This window comes from Choloepus didactylus, chromosome 1 (assembly GCF_015220235.1).
Source record: "Choloepus didactylus isolate mChoDid1 chromosome 1, mChoDid1.pri, whole genome shotgun sequence".
Taxonomy (NCBI): domain Eukaryota; kingdom Metazoa; phylum Chordata; class Mammalia; order Pilosa; family Megalonychidae; genus Choloepus; species Choloepus didactylus.
Window position 1 is genome coordinate 200038255 of NC_051307.1, and position 23674 is coordinate 200061928.

Consider the following 23674-nt stretch of genomic DNA (forward strand, 5'->3'; position numbering starts at 1 on the left):
GGTTCCTGTGTACCTGCTTGTGCGTGTGATGTGACGAACCAGTTCTTTTTTAAAAATGCTTTTCTAAAAAACTAGCTATTAGAGAGATGCAAATTAAGACCACATGAGATACCATCTCACACCGATTAGAATGGCTGCCATTAAACAAACAGGAAACTACAAATGCTGGAGGGGATGTGGAGAAATTGGGACTCTTATTCATTGTTGGTGGGACTGTATAATGGTTCAGCCACTCTGGAAGTCAGTCTGGCAGTTCCTTAGAAAACTAGATATAGAGTTACCATTCGATTCAGCGATTGCACTTCTCGGTCTATACCCGGAAGATCGGAAAGCAGTGACACGAATGGATATCTGCACGCCAATGTTCATAGCAGCATTATTCACAATTGCCAAGAGATGGAAACAACCCAAATGTCCTTCAACAGATGAGTGGATAAATAAAATGTGGTATATACACACGATGGAATACTACGCGGCAGTAAGAAGGAACGATCTCGTGAAACATATGACAACATGGATGAACCTTGAAGACATAATGCTGAGCGAAATAAGCCAGGCACAAAAAGAGAAATATTATATGCTACCACTAATGTGAACATTGAAAAATGTAAAACAAATGGTTTATAATGTAGAATGTAGGGGAACTATCAATAGACAGCAATTAAGGAAGGGGGAACAATAATCCAAGAATAACAGATAAGCTATTGTGGGTAAATTTAATGTTCTGGGAATGCCCAGGAATGACTATGGTCTGTTAATTTCTGATGGGTATAGTAGGAACAAGTTCACAGAAATATTGCTATATTAGGTAACTTTCTTGGGGTAGAGTAGGAACATGTTGGAAGTAAAGTAGTTATCTTAGGTTAGTTGTCTTTTTCTTACCCCCTCGTTATGCTCTCTTTGAAATATTCTTTAATTGTATGTTTTTTTTTAACTTTTTTATTTTTCATACAGTTGATTTAAAAAAAAAAAAAGGAAAGTTTAAAAAAAAAACAAGGAAAAAAATATGTAGAGCCCCCTTGAGGAGCCTGTGGAGAATGCAGGGGTATTGGCCTACCCCACCTTGATGGTTGCTAACATGACCACAGACATAGGGGACTGGTGGTTTGATGGGTTGAGCCCTCTACCACAGTATTTACCCTTGGGACTGCAAAGGAGAGGCTAGGCCTCCCTATAATTGTGCCTAAGAGCCTCCTCCCGAGTGCCTCTTTGTTGCTCAGATGTGACCCTCACTCTCTAGCTAAGCCAACTTGAGAGGTGAAATCGCTGCCCTCTCCCCTACGTGGAATCAGACACCCTGGGGAGTGAATCTTCCTGGCAACGTGGAATATGACTCCCAGGGAGGAATGTACACCCGGCATCGTGGGATGGAGAACATCTTCTTGACCAAAAGGGGGATGTGAAAGGAAATGAAATAAGCTTCAGTGGCACAGAGATTCCAAAAGGAGCCGAGAAGTCACTCTGGTGGGCACTCTTACGCACGATTTAGACAACCCTTTTTAGGTTCTAATTAATTGGGGTAGCTGGTGGTGGATACCTGAAACTATCAAACTACAACCCAGAACCCATGAATCTTGAAGACAGTTGTATAAAAATGTAGCTCATGAGGGGTGACAATGGGATTGGGAAAGCCATAAGGACCACACTCCACTTTGTCTAGTTTATGGATGGATGAGTAGAAAAATAGGGGAAGGAAACAAACACACACAGACACCCAGTGTTCTTTTTTACTTTAATTGCTCCTTTTCACTTTAATTATTATTCTTGTTATTTTTGTGTGTGTGCTAATGAAGGTGTCACGGATTGGTTTAGGTGATGAATGTACAACTATGTAATGGTACTGTGAACAATCGAATGTACGATTTGTTTTGTATGACTGCGTGGTATGTGAATATATCTCAATAAAACGAAGATTTAAAAAAAAAAAGACCCACCCTCACTGGGTGGGGTCACATCTCCATGGAAATATTCAATCAAAAGGCCCCACCCCACAAGACTGTATTAAAAGATCATGGTTCTTTTGGGCCCCATAACAGCTTCAAACCGGCCACATTCTGTTTATCCAATGTATGGACAGATGAGTAGAAAAATGGGGACAAAAATCAATGCATAATAGGAGGGATAGGGAAGATGGGATGTTTTGGGTGTTCTATTTTACTTTTATTTTTATTCTTTTTTTTTATTTTTTTGGAGTAATGAAAATGTTCAAAAATTGATTGTAGTGATGAATGCACAAAAACATATGATGGTTCTGTGAACAACTGATTGTATGCTGTGGATGATTCTATGGTACATGAATATATTTCAATAAAATTGAATTAAGAAAATTTAAAAAAATCAAAAAAAAAAAAATCACTGAGACCTGTTTTATGCCTCAGAATTAGGTTCATCCTGGTAAATGTACCCTGTGAAACTGAAAAGAATGTGTTTTCTATTATTTTGCACTGATTTTTCTATAAATAACAAAATGGTCCTACTGGTTGATAATATATCCTTACTGATTTTCTGTCTACTTTTTCCTATCAATTATTAAGAAAGGATTTTTGAAATTTCCACTATAATTGTGCGTATCTCTATTTAACCTTTCAGTTTCTGCTTTCCACATTTTGAAGTTCTTTAATTAGGTGCATACACATTTAGGATTATCATGTCCTACTGAATAATTAACTCCTTTATCATAATGAAGTAAAGATAACTTCTGATTACCTTCTGCATGGTAGATCTTTTCCATTCTTTTATTTTTAACCTATCTGTTTTTTTTTATATTTAATGTGGGATTCTTGTAGACATCATTCAAGTGATCTGTCCTTAATTTTTTATCCAATTTAACAATCTCTACTGCTTAACTGGTGTATTTAGACCATTTCTATTAATGTTACCGCTGTGGTCAGATTGTAAATATACCACCTTGCTATCTGTTTTCTAAGTTTCCCATCTATTCTCTTTTTCCTTCCCCTTTGGGCATTAAATTTTTAAGATTATTTTACCTACTTTATTGGCTGATTAGTTTATCTCCCTTTTTAACCGGTTGCTCTTAAGATTTACAAAACTCTTCTCTAAATTTTCACAATTTTTACTTATTCAAATAATATTTAGCACTTCAATCTAGTGTAAAAACCTGAATACAGTATACTTCCATTTGCCCCTCCTGTCCTTTGTGCTGTTTTTGGTCTTTAACATCTATGTTTTAAATGTAAACATACAGTTGTCATTTCTGATTTCAAAATATTCCGTTATCCTTTCAAAAGCGAACACAAGGGACCCACATGCTGACCCACATATGTTGATCTTTTCTTGCATTTTTCACTCTGTTGTACAGCTCTAATGCCTTCCCAATATGCTATGTCAAATTATTACAACTTTAACTTAAATCAATATTTTTACTATTTTTCTAATGTCTGCACTTTACAACAGTTTAACTGAATTTAATTTCCTTTCTCTTTTGGGCTTTTTAAAAACCACTTCTACATGTTACAAACTCTGCAAAATGACTACTGTCATTTAAATGGTTTATGTTCCTTTACATGTAACAATATATTTACCCTTTCCTGTCCTCCTCATTCCTTCCTGGAGCCATGTCCTTCCATTTGGGATCATTTCCCCTTAACTTGAGTAAATTTCTTGTTTTACTAACAGTGTGTGCTTAAGGTCTTTACCTTTTGTTTGTCTAAAAGTCTTAATTGTACCTTCAGTTTTCCACTGGATATAGAATTCCAGGGGTACAGTTTTCCTTACATTGTCCTCTGGCTTCTATCATTTCTGTTGAAAAGTCAGTCATGAATATATTATTGCTCCTCTGAATTTAATGTCTTTCCCTCTCATTCCCTTTGGCTGCTTTTAAGATGTTAGTTTTTAGCAATTTTTAGAATAACATGCCCAGGTGTGGTTTTCTCCATACAGAAATTTGAATTCGTTCAGCATCTTTTATTTCGTGAAGTGATCTATTTCATTAGTTCTGGAAATTTTTCAGCCCTTAGATCTTAAAAACGTCACTTCTGCTCTATTATTTCTCTTCTTACAGGACCCTAATTATATATCTATATCTATATCTATAGACTATTTTGACTATCTTACGTGCCTCTTACACTCTGTTCTCTTTGTTCCCTCCCATCCAATTTCTTTTCCTGCTGGTATTTCATCTTCAATATATCTACTAACCTGTCTTTCCAGTTAACTAATGCAAGCTTCTTTGTGTCCAGTATATTATTATACCCATCTAATGAGTTAATTTTAGTTATATTTTTCAAGTCTAGAACATCTGATTCTTTTTATACCTTCCAATTCTCTTTTGGAATTCTCTATCTTTCCCTCTGTTTTTGTTAATCATGTTATTTTTAAAATATCTATCTACTAACCACAGTGAGGGGAAAAAAAGATAAGTGATTTTTTATTTATAAAATGCTTTCATAATTTATTAGAATATGCACCTCCTTCTACTACAGAAAGTAAATTGCATTTCTTATAGAAAATGATATTTATTAGAAAGAAGGACAAAGAGCAACAGGCTGGGATTGTAGTATGTGGTGGCTAGGGAAAAATTCTTACCTTTGCTAAGGTTTTCTTGGAGTAAATGTCAGTGCGGAGGCCAAAGTTCTGCAAATCAGTTGGTTTTTCCTTGTTCTTCTCAGGAAAATTTAACATCTGATGAGCAGCAGGGACCTATCAGATAAATGATAAATGCCTGAATTAACCTCTACAAAGACAAAGAGAATTTTAAAAAAATTATTTAATACTGGCACTTAAACCACTCCTGGAGGATATATATATATATATGTATATAAATAAAATAAATTTAAAAAATAAAATAAACAAAACAAAATAAATAGCTCTCTACCACTTCTCTAACCAAAAATCAACAAATACGAAACATTCTTGGTATCTCTATAAGTCACAGGAAAGACAAATATTCTTTAATATGAGCTTCTATTTCACAATGAAGGGCAATTCAAAACTTAGGTTTGTGTTATCATTCTAACTTAATGCTATACATAATCTGGCTAACATAATAATCTTTCAAACAAAGTGTGTATGGATGCCTGCTTTCTAAGTATCAGGTTAAATTACAAAGATTACATTCCTAGGACACAGACTGAAGAAGGGAACAAACTGACATTAACTTTTTTATGTAATCTGCTTGCATACTGTCTTGGGATGGCAGAAGGATAAAGGGAGGTGTGAGTATGAAGGTATATCTATAATTTGATAGGAGAAGGCACAGAATCTTGGGAAGGTTGAGGAGCAATAACCTAACCGCCAAATATTGTTATAGTCATTTACTATAGACAAAAAAATAACTAAGAAATAGCACTATCAATTGCTGCAATACAATAATAATTATTTCCGAGGGAGGGCACTATAACTGGTTGTCTGTTAAAATCCAGACTGAAGAAAATGCAGTATTAATTTACCTGAGGTGATCGAAGATGGAGAGGTACAAGCCCAGAGGGGGTATCCGCTAATACATTAAAATGAGGAGTAGGAGGAGGTCCCATTGCCATGGGTCGACTTTCTGGATCCACTTGGTAATTAACAAGCCCCCATTGCTCTAAAAAGGCATGAACCCTAAAGAATAAAGCTCTGAAATTAAAATCTGGAAAATGTAAACTGTTTCCTACACAACCATCATATAATCTTAAAACAAAACAAATCATAACAATAAATAAACATTTCCCCTAAATGCTATTGAACACCACAATGTACCTGAAAAATCTGGTGAGTTGTACAAGGGACAATTTCTACAAACCACACATAATGTTGATAATACAGCACACCAAAAGCAAATGAATGTTCATTTATATCCACGGTGAAAGAATTCACACACAGAGACCAAATTCACAGAAGATCTACATTTTGATTTTCTTCTTTAGACAGATCTAGAGCACAGAGCTTATCCAGCCCCCACCACAACCCACCCTCCATACCTGGTCATTTAATAATCTGACTATGAAATAAAAGATATAAATTGCAAAATCTGAAAAAGAGGAAAAAATTCTCTATTCAAACTCTAAATGAAAGATTTAGGTATTTTATAAATTAAAAAACCATTCAGTTTCATCAATCATTAGACAGCAATGTGGTAACCACCTGTAGTGCAATGCCTGAGAAAAGTCAGACATTTTACCTCATCACAGCACACACATCTCCTGTCAAGTTCCTCCGACAAGCAGTGCTGGTTAAATACTCTTGGGGATTCAGACGATATGTGTCAATCATAAAATTTCGATATGCCAAGTATCTGAGAAGTGATGGCAAAAATTGTAAGGCTGACACACATTCTATTAGAAGCAATAACTTAAGAGAGCCAAAAACTTTAGATTCTTCAGAACCAAATACAATAAGCTAAGGCAAATATCCAACAAATAACAGTGATATTTTGAGTATTTGTAGTTACAGTAAAACTCAGGGTTAGAACCCCTAATATGCAAAACAGTTCTTTATTAATGTATAACAACAAGTAAAATAGAGTAATCTGATGTTTAATGTGAAGTAACATAATGTTAAGTCACAGGGACAATAAATAATCCTTGGCTGCCTGCAAAATTTAGAAATAACACACAGTTACCTAGGCTGTCTCCCTTTCTACCATTTATCTAGTATTTACTGTGTGCCAGGCCTGTTTTAAGCACATTCTACATCATTTAATCCTTACAATCCCCAAATGAAGTAGGGTCTATTATCATCTCATTTACAGATGAGGAAACTGAAGCACAGAGGGTTTGGAGATTTGCCCAGAACCACAAGGCTTGTAAGTTGTGGAGCCACAATTCTTTAATAAAGACAATGTGGTGGCTCTGGAATCCATGCTCTTAACCTCTGCTGATTTTCACTGCTATACTCTTCCTAGAGGCACACATGGATTGCCTCTTCCAATGCCTGTACATCTTCAGGATGGTAGCTGTTTAGGGGAGGTTCCAGCTGGGCAACGAGTAGAACCCATGATGCTGAACTCATAGATAAGGTAAAAAAAATACAAAAAGAAAAAATCAGAAACTCTGATTCATAGCAGATTACACAATATACCCAAGCATTTCTGCCATATAATACTCAACACAAGAATATTAAGAAGAGAGACATAGCAACAGTTCTTGGCACACAAATAAACAAAAATCTGGCAGCTTGAGGTCAGCTACATTAGAATGGTATATAAGTACATTTCTCAAAAAGGTCCAAATATAAGCACAGGGAGATAAATAAAGATGACACAAAGGCGAATTTACAAAGTGAAATGGGCTAAAATGCTGTACGTTTGTGTTTTTAAACAGAAGACTGCCAAAGAACCACAAGTGTTTCCCAATGTTGGCAACAGGCAACACAGCAGCAATAGGCAAATTCGCTAAAAGAATGTATCTAAGTCTGAACGAGAGAAAAAAAGTAACAAGGCTTCTTATGCCAAATCATTGATTCTGGTTTTAAATGACTCCTTACAGCTTTGTTATGGAAAGGATGAAAATATCTTTGACATTTAAACTTAGATTCTTAAACTATCATGGACAAACTACAATCATAAAATACGTATTATTCAATTAACTGTGTTATACCATGTAATGTTTCCTTGGACAATTATAGAAGTTAGTCCTTCACGAACAGGCACCTATTTATGCAGTAATATGTGTATAACAGACAACAGATTAATACCATAAAGATAATACATGGAAGGATATTTATAGTATGATAGGTGTGGATTTAGTTTTAGGGCCAAGGGTTTCCAAAAGTATATACCAACAAAAATACCTCCTGGCAAACTTTATCCCTCCAATGCAAAAGGACAACAATGCCTTAGGCAATTAAGATAAACTTATATATGAGTACTTCATATCTGGCATTCTCTCAATTTCTAGTCATGCATCAGGGATATAAGGTAAAGATTCCATTTTCTCATGGATTACTAAATAAAAATAAACACGTTCCATAACACATATGCAAATACAAGTTAGGATTGATTACGAGAAACTTGAATTCATTTCAGTGAACATCCATAACTGAATTTGATCTTTTAACTGCAATAGCCGATGTACAGACCATTCAAGGTTTAGTAATTGGAAAATAGAAACAATTTCCTTTGAAGCAGAGAAGGCCGTGCAGCGGAGATATGAATACTGCTTTGATGAGATTAGGGGATTTACAAGGTTCCAAGAATCAGCAACAACTAACTTACAAGTGTGCTTTAAGAACCCCTGCCCTCTGATACACACACTCACCCAGCCCCATGTATAAAGATCTTTCTAAAAACTGGCCTCAGTCAAATACGCAACTATATTATGATGGCACCTTTACATTTCACTCACATTTCTGGAGTCTTGGATTTGTTTTTTCCATTAAAAAACTCAGGAAGAGCACGCCGTTCAATCACATGAATACTGAAAAGAAAAATAAGAGGATTAGCAGACTTCTTTGAAAAAGAATAAAATCTTAAGATACAAACTAAGGTTGTTCAATTTTCAAAGAAAAACAAAATCCCAACACTGAGCACTGCTTGACAAAATTGAATGACTTACACAAATTCCTATGTATTAACAGCATATAATAAGGTTAAAGGAAGAAAGCTTTCCCTTTTTTATTTTTCTATTCCTATAACCAAACTCAAAAAATTCTTTCAACTCATTGAAAGCTACATATTTTATTACTTTCTTGACATGACTCAATATGATTAGAGTCACAGATAGGAAAATTTCTTTGGAAGGTGGTTGCCACATATCGAGGTAGGATGGCCTATCAACAAACTTATGAAATAATTAAGGACTAACCATGAAAAAGATAACAGAATTTGCAATTATCAGTTTCTCAGGCTCTTAACATCAGTATGCCTTCATCCAGCCCTCAGAAACTTTCTGATGAATTTATTTTTAAATTTCAAGTACCTACTGCTTTTAATAAAATCATAGAGTTAATTTTTAACATTTAGATAAAAACAATTACAACTTTATAAAATTTACTGGTTCTAAGCACAGTAGAGACCACGTAAAATGATCAAACCTAACATACCACAAATAAGCCAACTGTAATTCTAGTAAGTGTTGGTTATTTTCCATTGGTTGGTTTGAATAAATATATAACAAGTTGTGAGATAACACCTCATTTTACATAAAAATTTCATTTTCAGAAATCTTGTTAATTAACTTCATTTTGTTACATTATTTCATTTTTGTCTTTTTTTGGTAACAAAAATAAGACCTCCAAAATTACATAGAAAAAAGATAAAATATTTTTGTCAAGGGATAAGATAGTCCACTGAAAACTTATTCACAATTCCACCACAAACATTAATAAACACTAAAATATTTGCATAACTTTTTTCAAAAATTCTATTAAAAGTGAAGCCTACAACTGTAATTTTCAGTCAATTACACTGTCTCTCACAATTTATTTTGTCCCATTTACACCTTTAAAACTGGACAGACTGTTGAGTATTTACTTTAGCAGTAATAAATAGCAAGTGCTTCCACAAACAAAACGAAAATGAAGAAACCACAACAGTAATAAAAACACAAAATACTACTCAACAAGTATTCAAATACATCTGAATGAAAGTGCAGCAGTAATTATTGAGCCAGCACTTGCTTATCTATGATTTCTAGAACACTTGAAAGCTTTATTATACAAATTCAAATTTCCTAAGTGCCCTTTCTCAATATTCAGACAAAAAAAGAAAAGAAAAAAATTAAAGGGAAAGAATGAAAAATAGAGCAGGCTACCTAACCTTCAATTATTAATCAGCTTATTTCTTGCAACAGGAAGAAAGAAAAGAGAAGGGAAGAGATACAATTCAGCCTGGAAAAGTACACAGGATACATTTGGCAATGTAAAACCAGTTGAGTAGCACAATGTTTTTGACGTCAGTACTAATCAATGTTTTTCCTAATGATATTTTAGCTTTTCAATGGCTTTCCCCATATTAAGTACTGGTTACATGGGAAAGAGCAAATCAATGGTTTGTGAATATAACTAAAACCATTCGCACTTTCATTATTTGATAAATTTAAAATGTTTGAAATGGCTATCTGTACTATCATATACTATAAATACACTCAATTATCTGAAAACTTCTAGAAAGATACTAATATGGAAAAATATAGACAGTAAGAACTAATGGTATATGACTTTCCAAGTTTTACTATGAAATGAATAGCAGAAAGCAATTAATTATGGTTATAATCAATTAATGCAATACACATCAATAAATCAAAATGGAAGAACCACACGATCATCCTGATCGATGCAGAAAACACATTTGACAAAATTCAACACCCTTTTTTGATGAAAACAATTCGAAAGATAGGAATAGAAGGGAACTTTCTCAATATGATAAAGGCAATACACGAAAAACCCACAGCTAACACCATTCTCAATAGGAAAGACTGAGAGCTTCTCTTTTAAGATCAGGAACAAGACAGGGATGGGCATTGTTACCATTGTTATTCAACACTGTGCTGTAAGTTCTAGCTAGAGCAATTAGGCAAGAAAAAGAAATAAAAGGCATCCAAATTTGAAAGGAAGAAGTAAACCTTTCACTGTTTGCAGATGACACAATCCTTTACACAGAAAATACAGAAAAAACTACAGCAAACCTACCAGAGCTAATCAAGGAATATAGCAATGTGGCGGGCCACAAGATCAACATGCAAAAATCAATAGTTTTCCTATACACATGTAATGAGCAACAGGAGGAGGAAATCAAGAAAAAAAAATTTCATTTACAATAGCAATTAAAAGAATCAAGTACTTGGGAATAAACTTAACCAAGGCCACAAAAGACCTATACAGAGAAACTACAAGAAATTGCTAAAAGAAACTGAACAGGACCTAAAAATATGGAAGAACATATCATGTTTATAGATTGGAAGACTAAATATAGTTAAGATGTCAATTCTACCTGAACTGATTTATACATTCAATGCAATACTAATTAAAATCCTAACAATTTACTCTGCAAAAATAGAAAAACCAATAACCAAATTTATTTGGAAGGGTCAGGGGTCCAGAACAGCCAAAAATATCTTGACCAAGAGTAAGGAAGTAGGAGGTATCACACCACCTGGCTTTGAAGCATACTACAAAGCAACAGTGGTCAAAACAGCATGGTACTAGCATAAAGATATACCAACCAATGAAATCGAATTGAGTGTTCAGAAATAAACCCTCTCATCTACGGACACCTGATCTCTGATAAGGCAATCAAAACAAAGGAATTGGGACAGAGCAACCTCTTCAATAAATGGTGCTTGGAGAACTGGAGAACTGGATATCCATATCCAAAAGAATGAAAGAGGACTCCTATCTCATACCTTATCCACTCGGCAGGTGAACTCACTACCTTCCCCGCTATGTGCCACATGACACCCAGGGATGTAAATCCCCCCGGCAACGTGGGAAATGGCTCCTGGGGATGAGCCTGGACCCAGCACTGTGGGATCGAGAGGATCTTCTTGACCAAAAGAGGGAAGAGAGATGAAACAAAATAAGGTTCCAGTGGCTGACAGATTTCAAATGGAGTCAACAGATCACTCTGGAGGTTATACTTACGTGCTACATAGATATCACTTTTTAGTTTTTAGTGTGTTGGAATGGCTACAGGGAAATACCTGAAGCTGTGAAACTGCAACCCAGTGACTTTGATTCTTGACGATGATTGTATAACTGTGTAGCTTGAACAGTTTGTGTGACTGTGAAAACATTATGGCTCGCACTCCTTTTACCCAGTGTACAGACAGGTAAGTGGGAAAATGGGGACAAAAATTAGATGAAGAACAGGGTGGGGTGGAGGTGATGAAAAGACTTAGGTGTTCTTTTTTGCTTTTATTTTTATTGTAGAGTAAGGAAAAGGTTCAAAAAGATTCTGGTGATGAACACACAAATGTATGATTGTCCTGTGTTGATGTGGATGACCATAGGGTGTGTGATATATCTCAATAAAACTGTATTAAAAAAAAAAGTAAATGAACAATGGGGGGGTGGGGGTGGGATGTTTTGGACATTCTTTTTTTAATTTTTATTTTAGTTTTTTGGAGTCATGAAAATGTTCAAAGATTGATTGTAGGTGATGAATGTACAACTATATGACGATACTGTGAACTGATTGTACATTTAGAATGATTGTATATTATGTGAACATATCTCAATAAAATTGCATTTAAAAAAAAAAGAAAAGAACAACCCACCAAAAAAAAAAAACAAGAAGAAAACACAAGCACTTTCCTTTTCACCAGATATGTCTGGTGAAGTCAGTCACATAAAGGAAGTACAAGTGAGAGTAACAATAGTGATAGAAGTTTTTAAAAAAACCTGAGTTTTGCCAATTATTTAACTCTGCAACTTTGCAGCGTTTCAACTGAAAGAGCAGTTCCCTCATCTGTAAAGAGGGAATATAACTAATATCTCAATCATCCATCTAACAGCAAGCATTGTGACAAGCAAAGATGTTCCTGCAAATGAGAATCTTTCAGTAACCTATAAAAACCTATATAGTTGAATCTCTTATGACTATTCCTTTTTCTAATTTTAAGAAAAAGAATGCTAGTTTCTCAGATATGCCCCATTAAGCCCTTCTGTTGGTTGAGTTTTAAGTTTGCCAATTTTAATGCAATAAATTTTCACTATTTTGTAATAACAATATAAGTTTAAAATACCTAAAGGCTGAATATGTTTTTTAAAAACAATTTACTATTTAAGCATATTAATAATTAATAATTGTTTATTTAAAAGAAAAATGGGGACAGTTAACGAAAGGTTACATTAAAAAATGTCAACATGATATTATTAGAATGCATAAACACAATTCAAATTTTAAAACTTTGAATCTTCAACATGAAATTAAAAATATTAAGACTGAGACACATCTGAATTTTAAAAAAATAACTTAATGCAATAATCGATGTAATGAAGACGGACTTTCAAAGAAGAGCTAGATACTTATTCTATTTCAGTTCCCACCTGTTCAAATTTCTAGGAACATCATTCAAAACTAATTGTAATGGCAAACAAAAGAAGTCTCAAGATTTGAGTCATACCTTGGTTTTGGACAAAAATAAGGTATGTATTCAAGTGGACCACCTGCTTCATTCTTTTAAACTGTCTTCTAATAACAGATATATATTTTTTAAAATCATATCTACACTTGAAGAATGATAATGCAATAATCATTGAAAGCAAGGAAAAGATCCAAAATGAACTCCAACGTTTTCAATAATGGTACCATCACTGGAGTAAGTACAACCTTCCAATGAAATTACTTTAAAAAAGTTAAAATCTTTTTGGAGGGTATGCCGGTTTGAATGTATTATGTCCCCCAAAACTCCATTATCTTTGATGTAAACTTGTGTGGGCAGAGGTACCAGTGCTGACTAGATTGTAATTCCTTTGAGTGTTTCCAAGGAGATGCGCCCCAACCAACTGTAGGTGATGACTCTGGATAATTTCCATGGAGGTGTTACCCAACCAATCAGGGTGGGTCCGAATTAAATTACTGGAGCACTATATAAGCTCAGACAGAAGAGCAAGCTTGCTGCAGCCAAGAGGGACACTCTGAAGGACTCCCAGGAGCTAACAGAGGAGCTGCAGATGAGAGACAGTTTGAAGATGGCCGTTGAAAGCAGACTCTAGCTCTGGAGAAGCAAAGAGAGGACAGACACCCCGAGAGCAACTAAGAATGACATTTTAAAGAGGAGCTGCAGCCTAGAGAGAAACGTCCTGGGAGAAAGCCATTTCGAAATCAGAACTTTGGAGCAGACGTCAGCCACGTGCCTTCCCAGCCAACAGAGGTTTTCTGGACACCACTGGCCATCTTCCAGTGAAAGTACCGATTGTTGATGACTTACCTTGGACACTTTATGGCCTTAAAACTGTAACTTTGTAATCAAATAAACCCCCTTCATAAAAGCCAGTCCATTTCTGGTGTTTTGCATCCCGGCAGCATTAGCAAACTAGAACAGAAGGGTAAGCTCTGCCTACGTATATTTAAAAATCAAAACCAACTAATTAACCAAACAAAAACCAACCAACCAACTAAACAAAAATCAACTTCACATGAAACGGTCACAACTCATAATCGATTAATAAATAAGATTTACAGAACTCCTGTTATATCCAACTGTGCTGCACAGATGCCCCAGAAGGTGCTGTAAATGACAAGGAGGATGCTGAGGACATCTGTTTTCTTGAACTCTTTTACATACCAGGGTTTATATGTGAAAAGCATTCTTATGCCAAAATGTTTCCCATTATATGTGGCTATTTCTTAGTAGTGAGACACTTATTTCTTACACAGATTTCTTTTAATATTTTAAAATCATAAAATGAATATAAATTTTTTATAATATAAGCAATCATTGTCTGAATTACACTGACTCAAGTTTACAAAACTTTATAAACCTAAGCTATAACACAATCTAGTTTTCATCTCTAGATTGTTTTCAAGAACACATTCCAAAGATAAAAATAATTTTATATCTCCCTTTATCTTATGTTACAATGACTACTGAAATGGTGACTTAGGCAGAACATGATTTCAAGGTAAATATTCCCATTCCTAAGTACAGTGTTCACAGACAAAAGTGGACCACTCACCAGTTATAATCAAACCAGGATGCATAGCTAGGAATAATAATGTGATTGGTCTGCTCTGTTACATTATCTTCACCAGGGTCGATTGACCGACTCTGATCACCTTTGCTAGGATCTTCATCTTCCTATAGAAAAGAAGCCAAAGTTCAAAGAAAGAAAAAAATACAGAGATAAATAATAGCTTTCAAATTTCAGATATTAGATCAGATAATTTCAATTTCAAGGACCAAGAAAAGAAATTTCAAGTAAGAAAAAAGCCTTTTTTTTTTTTTTTTTTAACTTGAAAAGACAGTTTTCATGGTACCCTCACAAGAGGGCCAACTGACGTAGCAGATTTTATGCCTCTCATTTACAGATAAGGTAATCAACTCAAAGGTAGATTTCTCATACCAAGATTAAATAGCAACTTAACTGAAGAAAGTGTTTCTACAAACTCAGGAATTATTACCCCAAACTCTTTCCACAAATAGCCTACTTATTACTTGTCCAATTATACCTCATCCTAGGGCACATATCTATCCTACTTGTTCTCAACTTGTTTATAAGTGATTCAAGGGCATATAAGGCATAATGACAAGGCTACCCCTCCCCCAATTATTGAGCACTGAGTATCTGGTAGGAGTTGTACATGCGTTTTATTATCTCTTCCTCGCAACCATCCAACAACAGCTTGTACTACTATCATCTTTTTTGCAGATGAGGAAATGATGCACAGAGCTATTAAGTAATAAGCAGGATAAAAACCCAGGGAGTCCAGCTAGAGGACCTATACACTTAATCATTCCCATCCCTACTTAAAATTAGCTTTAATTTTATCTGATTTATGGAGGATTTGTAATGATTCCACATAAAAACTTGGATTTGCTAACAAAAATTTCAAAATCAGTTGGTTTAGCTCAAAGGTCAAGAGTATTTCTTATGCTACTAGGAAGCAGAAATAGTAATTTACAATATTACTACATTATCTAATATGCAGTTTGTATTCAAATGACCCAGTGTCCCAGAAGTATCTTTCATAGATTTTTTTGTCCCTAGAACCCGATCAAGGATTCTATATTCCATAAGATATTCATGTCTCTTTAGTTGCCTTTAATTCTGCTTTTTTTATGAATTAGTATTTTTTAAGAATCTAGACCAATGATCTTGCAGAATATCCAACAGCTCTGTTTATCTGATAGATTCTTCATAATTAACTTAAGGTTAAACATTTTTAATCAAGAATACTGTAGGAAATACGTCTTTTGACATTGAAATGTTTTTCAATTTTGTGCAGTTAAATCTTTTACTCTTTCATCTGTTTTTAATCTTACGAAATTTTTATCAGTTAAGAAACCAGGCAAATTTTGAATTATTACTTTATAATTGTTCAACAGTTTAATTTCTATCTTTAACTTAATTCAACCTAAATCTAGCATTTTATTTCAATTAAGGATCCAGTATTAATGCCTAGAAACCTTAAGATGGTAGTTTCATTCCTCAAGATCAATGAACATAGAAAAAAAATTAAAGTATGAAAGCACCAAGGAACCACTGGTTGTTACTTAAATGATGTTGAGATAAACAATGACAAAGGCAACAAATTTCATTGCCCAAGTGAGGGAACCTACCTAAAAATATGTTCAAGTTTAATGTGGTTTTGTTTCATTTTGTTTCACTTAATGTGTTTTGAGTTTTGAGGTTTTCACAAATTCAATTAGGACACAAAAGATTTCCTTTATTCAGGAAAGCCAGAGGGAGACTGGCATTGCAATTTATGGAAACTGAGAGCCATAGTTTTAATGATCTCAATGAGGAAGCAACAAGCAGGATGACACTGTGGGAGAGGGTAGATAGTAACTACCTCTAACCCTTTCACTTATCCATGCTTTCATATCTCCTCCTGACCTTGGTATTAAAAAAAAAAAAAATCTTACAGGTAAGTCCTTTCGACTTTCTATTTTGGTCTCTTTTATTACCACATAATACTATTTACTTTGAATAGTGACCTCTTTTTATAAATGTAATATTCTTTAAGGTCTATAAAATAGCTCTTTGACTTAAGAAGTTTGACTTCTGAAGAAAAAAAATAAGAACAACTCAATTAAGGAACCACATGTCTGAGAGTCTGTTGAAATACTTTCGTTTGCAATCCTGGCATATGTTCATTTCTTGACTGTATGAAAAAAACAATGAAATATCTCAATGTGGGGCATCTCTGACTGAAAAAAAGAAAGAACTACCATTTTCACCAAATATTTTAATTAGAGATTACAGGTTAATTATACTTAGAAAGAGTAAAAAATGACAACCTGAATGGAACAATAGGCAACTTATTAAAATATAAGTAAAATCCTGCCTTAAATCTAACAACACAGATAAAACAGGAAGTAGATGACTATAAGATAAGGGTCAAGAACAATCAAGAGTATGATCAATGGCTACACTGGCTGTGGATTAAGGCTGCATCAATAGAAATGGAAGTGAGAAAATCACGGCATGGGAAGATGCCTGCTTATCTGCACTGTCCAATCACACCTGGAATACTGTGTTCAGTTCTGAGTATTACTTTGCAACCAGGGGAGAAATGACACCAGAAATTATAGCATATGAAAGACACCACCTGAGAAGACAGGTAATTTCTTCTCAAAATTCTGCGGCCAAGGAAGAAAACTATTTTGGGGGAATGTTAAAAAAAAAATTCAAAAATAAGAAGGTACTCAGTTGGATGTCTAAGGATACAACCAATTCAGTATTTCTACTGCTTAATATACAGTAAACCTTAGAGAGTCACTCGCAGCACCAGGCAAAACTACATTACCTTTCCTCCAGTTGTGATTGTTTCCTCATCCTGTTCATCTGTAAAATCAAAAACATGTAATTTATTTAAAATCAGGTAAATGCTTTTTTTGATTACCTGGAAATTTTGAAACTTCAGTCTTTGCTATTGGACAGAGAAAAGGAATGAACCGACTATTAAATCAAAATCACCCTTAATAATTCATTAAATTAGAATTTTACACAGAAGCAGAGAGGTGAGTACAAATTCAATGCACAGATAACTAATTAAGCATATCCAACATGAGGGAATTTATAATTAATTACTGCTTGGCTAATAATGTCTTAGTCATATTCTTGCCTAATACCAAGTAAAAGACCTCATTAGATCTCTGCCTTCCTGGGATTTGGTAAAACAAAGTAATGACATTTTGGATCCCAGAGGAGGGATTAAAGAGTGTGGAGCAAAGAGAGACCATAATCAATCCTACAGACAAAGAACCAATAAGAATTAATGCCTACTGTCACAGGGGACTCCTGGATCTAAATGCTGGCTTTGCAAAAGAACAGCAGCAAACCCACTGGATAATTTAAACCAGGCAAGTGACTTCTACTGTAGAATGCAAAAGTGCTAGTGTATAAGATGTTATATCACCAATAATTGCATTAAGTACCTGTAACATTTTATTTTCTTATAATTATTATAACGATTTGCAATGATTAAGGCACTGTGAAATTCAAAAAGAACTTGGTGAAGTCATTCTTTCATGTACTTATTCACTCAACAAATATTCTTGATGAAAAGCACCAAATAATTTGGTTAGACTAAGAGTCTACAGCGCACCAGCCAAATCAGGCCTGCTTCCTCTTTCTGTATGGTCCATGTGAAGAAAGGAGTTAACTTAGCAAGCCTGAGATTTCTATCTTTAGAAAGGACAGCATGCAAAGAGACCTATGGCTGAAATCTAAGACGGTCAACTATGAAGGTGGTTTCCGTGTGCCTTGGCTGTTTTAGGATGAACATCTGTTTTTCTTTTGGGAATCTGGAATTTTGGTACATGCTAGGCAGAATGTGCCTATGTGACCACTCCACAACAAAGATCTCCAGCATATAGTCTTTAATGGGCTTCCCTGGGCAAAACAAGGTAGACACGTTGCTGCATGTGTGCTGCTGGGGGAAGAGTACACTCTGTGTAACCCCTCACGGGAGGAAGACAGCATAAAAAAACCTGCACATGCATTTCTCCAGACTCCACCTGTGTCTTTCTCCCTTAGGATCTGGTTGTGCATCCTTACTAATTAGCTGTAATAAATAATGTTTAGCAGTAAATATAACCATATGTGAAGTCCTGTGAGCCCTTCCAGAGAATCTCAAAACATGGCAATAGTCTTGGGGACCCACAACACACAAGCCTAAGAAAAGCTTTTCAATTTTTTAATGGTTGGGGGAAAAAAAACCAAAAGAATATTTCATGACACATGAAAATTAACTAAAATTCAAATTTCATTGTCCATAAAGTTTTGTTGGCATACAGCCATCCTCATTTGTTTACATATTGTCTATGGCTGCTTTGGCACTATAACAACAAAGTTGATTAACTATGACACAGAGTGTGACCCACAGAGCTTAAAATATCTGCTATCTGACTTTTTACAAAAAAGTCTGCAAAACCTCTACTTCAGAGGATATACAATAAGGGACTAGCATTGAAAGAGTCAACAAAATTTTATGGAATGTCTGCTACATGCCAGCCACTTCGCAGATGCTAAGGATACAATGATGAACAAGAGAAGGTCAGCACATTTTTGGAGTGGCAGGAATATGACAAAAAGTAAATAAATGAAAACATTATCAGATGTTGAAAAATACTATGCAGAGAATGAAAAACAAGTAATATAATAGAGGACAGGGTAGGTGGCCCTTTAAAAGCAAGCGACCAGAAAAGCCTTGCAGAAAACACAATTTAAGTTGAAACATGAGAGAGGAAAAGAATAAGGCAAGCATTCCAAGAAAGAGAAGCACCCAGATTAAAGGCCTTCAGGTGGTCACAGGCTTGGCATCTTCACAGAGTGCAAAGAAGGTCACTTGAGAATGCACGACAAACAGAACTGGACACACAATAGCAGGCTGGGGAAAAAAAAAGAAAAAGGATGCAAAGCATGGGCTACTTAAGCAGACTTGGATTGAATCTAGGTTCTCTCAACAATTGTATGCTTAGAAACATTACTGAGCCTCCCCAGATCTCTGTTTCCTCATCAGTAAAATAAAGGTAACAAGAAAGTTTTAACGGTAAAGTGCAAACAAATGTCATACGTTGAATGATGCCTGGCAGGTTGGAGCAATGTACAGGTGGACTCTACTGTTTGATTTGTAAATTACGAGACAAATAATTGCTAACAGGAATAAGGGACTCAGAGTACGGTAAATTTTGGAACTAACCAGAGTCATCAGCTCTGCAAAGGAACTATTTTTTTTCTAGGCAGTAACCAACAGACAGAATTCCAGGTAAATTTGCCAGAAATGAACTTTTTCCTTTTGGATCTTAGTAAACCATATGGATATCACTTCTCTCTAGAAGCTGATAGTACAACTTAAATGATGTTTCTCTGCCCAAGATACATAATTTAATTTTAGGTTGACAGATTTCTGTTCCTGAGACAGTCTTGGTACCCAATGGTTACAGACTTGAGATAATACAAAAGTAGGAGGAACACCCTATTTACTGACCCTTAATGGTTATTACTGACTACATGGTCTCTTCCTCCTTCCAGGTGTTGACAAACATGGTTCCCTCCTATAGATCTTCATTTTTCAGAGATCTCAAGAAATGAAAGAAAGGACTAGGTGTATTTAGCTTAGTGGTATTTGTTGGGGAAGTCAAGAACACACTTAGAGGCCATGTCCCAACCTTCACCTGTCCTCCTCCTTTTCCCCTTCTGCTTGTGTGTGCAGGTGTTTGGTATGTCTCTATTTCCCAAGTCACCTCAGGCAACGGGGGTGGGGGTTAAATCTAAATCTCAGTTGCTTGCCAGGGCTCAAAGGCTATTCACTGGCAGGGCTTTGCCCCTGGAATATCTAAAAGCTTAGCACTCAGCCAATGCAGATGTCCCTTATCTCTGATGTGAAGAGAGGCCTGAGGAGATCCTGAACAGCTGGCTTCCCTAGGGGACCTGTCACAACTGGTCCCTCATCTCTGACACAAAGAAAGGCATGTGTAGCTACTGACCCAAGCAGCTGGCTTCCCCCAGGGGACTGGCCAAGATGGCATCTTTTTCCCTGCTCTGTTGGACCCTTTGTGCTGTACAAACAATAAAGCGGTCATACACTGAGAGCCTCTGTTTTGCTTGAGCCTGTGTTCCCAAGATGCACTGTATAACAATTTGTGACACAAATATATATATGACAGAATATGCATCAGCTAAAACAACAAAGGACTCTAAGAACAGTAATTTCCGGTTGATGGATTATAGTTGCCTCTTGGCATGGACCGGGGCAGAAAGCCAGATTCCTAACTGATATAAGGAAAGCCTGCTGTTCCTGAAATGAAAGGTTAGGACAATATTTTCAAATTCCAAAGACCCTATTTCTACAACTGTGACCTAATAACATATTCAAACCTAACACCCTGATTTGGACCTCAACCTATTAAAAAAATACTAACCAGCACTAAAAATTTTCTTCCCCTTGGGACTTCTATTTTTCCCTACAATTGGCTCAATATGACTCATTAAATAAGGTCTATTGTGAACACATCCAAAATGGTTACCTCATTTTAAAAGAACAACTATCCACTCCCTTAAGCTACAGATTGATTCCTTGGCAGTTTATATATTTTTTTAGTATATACTAAAATTCTCTTTAACAAACTACCAGTGAAGAGCACTGAGTCCTTCACCTTATTGACAACATAAAATAAAGGACCATTCCTAGTTACTTTTTGCTTTCTTTAGCCTTTAGAGTAAGTGGATAAGTACCAGCTGTAGAAGAGACAATATAATTAATGGAGAATGTAAAATTACTAGGTTATTCTAGATCTAAATTCTATTAATGTTAAAAAGAATTATCACAAATAATGTTTGAACAGTATTTCTTCTTTTTCAGTCCATATGATTACCTTTCTATGAACTGGTTATAATCAAGATAATTTTCTACTTCTATTTTTTACATAATCAAACCCAGAACTGTCCAATGATATTCGATGCCAAGCTGTAAGACAGGGAATACTTGATGTATTTAGGGAAGGGAAGGGAAAAACCTCTCCCAAACAACTACTAATACTGCCATCAAAAATCACTGCAATTTATTCAAAATACAGACCTCATTTAACTGGGAGAGAAAAATCTCAAATCTCATTTTTCGCATAAGGAAATCTTGACAATTCCACCAAGATGTAGAATTTGGTTAAGTAAAAAATTTAGTATATCCTGAAAACACTAGGTTCTCCCTTGATTTTAACAACTGAAGAAAAGTGAACCAGATTATAACCCCATCTATAAATCCCAGAAAACAAAGATGTTTAAAACTACCCCTATTTTGTTAAACTTGACCAAATGACTACACTACATTGCTCTTTTTGTACCCTCCTGGTATCATCCAAGAATTAAACCATACTTGTGAAAATGTACTATAAAACCTGAAAATACAACAAAAGGATGGTGTAAATCCAATTGACTTAAGAAACATTAACATTCAACAGATTTTTCCAAAGATGCAAAATCAATTTGCACATATGTTGTGATACAAATATTTCAGAGATTTAGACCTATTTATAAAACTCAGATACTCTGATTAAGGTTAAAATATATATATATATATAAAATCACCTTTGCTACTTTACAGGAAAATTGTAAGCTTTGAGATAGGCAGGTAACTCAGTAACCAATGGATCATAGAAAATTAACTTTCCTAAGATGACGACAAAGTAAACGACAAAAGATGATATCCTATGCTGTTAATTATAGCAAACGAAAGCTACATCTCTGAGTAAAGAATGGAGTATCTGAGGAGCTTATACATTCATGAGAGAAAACAACAAATAACTCTGTGTGTCTCTGTGTATATATAAATATATATATATGTATATATTTTTACCTAGATCTGCTACAGTTCCTCCTTTAACAGGTGTATTTTCGCTATCTTTCTTTGGGTTTACTAGAAGAAAGGAAAAAAAAAGAATGTTTTAGGGGAAAAGTGCCTGTTTTTAGAAATGAAACAGCATAGGACATGATCAAAAAATACATGCATCTCACTGCAACTCCACCGACAATTGCTACACACCTTCATATAAAACGAGCAAACCAACCTGCAAAACATCAAAACTTAACTACATTTTTTTTTCACTAACTACCCAAGCAGGAATAAATTTTCATGACAAAAGTAAATAATATGGAAATATTCAGAGCAAAACAAGAAAGAATCTTTCAAACTTGTTCCCCAAAATAGCTTTTATGAATAATTTTTTGGAAATATTTTCATTCCCATTTCTGTAGATAAACTGAGGACGAACTGATACTTTTCATACATCTACATGGATGTCGAAACGTATCTTGAGGGTTTAAAAACCTCATATCGGGAATGCAAAATGGTGAAGCCACTGTGGAAAACAGTGTGGCAGAGCATCAAGATAGTTAAATATACAATCACTGTGACCCACCAATTCCACACCAAGGTATATACCCAAATAAAAAACAGGGACTCAAACAGAAACCTGTATACAAACATTCACAGCAGCATTCTTCACAATAGCCAAAAGATGGAAACACCCCAAGTGTCCATCAACAGATGAATGAATAAACAAAATGTGGTACGCACACACAATGGAGTATTATTCTGTCATAAAAAGGAATGAAATTCTGAGACGTGCAACAAGGATGAACCTTAAAAATTCTAGGCTGAGTGAAAGGCACCTAAAGACAAATACTATACAATTTCAATTATTTAAAATACCTACAAATAGTAAATTCACAGAGACAGAAAGTAGATTAGAAGTTAGCAGGGAATAGGAGGGGAGAAGAGGAAGTTGTTGCTTAGTGGAACAGAGTGTGGGTAAATTTTGGATATTTAAAAGTAAATAAAAATCTTATATAATAAATGTTATCCATACCGTGCTCCTTACCACTTAAAAATTAAACTCTAAAAATTAAAAATGATACTAAATATGTACATTATAAAATTTAATGGACATAGAACATTATAAACATAATTAACATCTGAATAAGGTTAAAAGGGGAAATCATAGGTTGTATATATGATACAAGAATAAAATTTTTTTTAAAAATCCATGGAACCGCACAAAATAGTGCCTAACTTAAAAAAAGTAATAATTTTAATTAACAGCCAACTATGTTAAGCAGATTCATCAAT

The 23674-nt window shown here is 34.9% G+C and overlaps 1 protein-coding gene across 2 annotated transcripts in view; it reads right to left on the reverse strand.

The window, feature by feature from the left end:
- The window catches only part of SMARCC1 (SWI/SNF related, matrix associated, actin dependent regulator of chromatin subfamily c member 1), a 243667-nt gene that overhangs the window by 94930 nt on the left and 125063 nt on the right, over positions 1-23674 (reverse strand). For both annotated transcript variants that reach the window (XM_037849833.1, XM_037849824.1), the window contains exons 12-18: positions 22403-22462; positions 17354-17391; positions 14560-14681; positions 8286-8357; positions 6122-6235; positions 5409-5562; positions 4546-4659 (exon numbers count right to left, since the gene is read on the reverse strand). In XM_037849833.1, coding sequence (XP_037705761.1) covers positions 4546-4659; positions 5409-5562; positions 6122-6235; positions 8286-8357; positions 14560-14681; positions 17354-17391; positions 22403-22462 — 674 coding nt within the window. The remainder of the gene's footprint in view (positions 1-4545; positions 4660-5408; positions 5563-6121; positions 6236-8285; positions 8358-14559; positions 14682-17353; positions 17392-22402; positions 22463-23674) is intronic.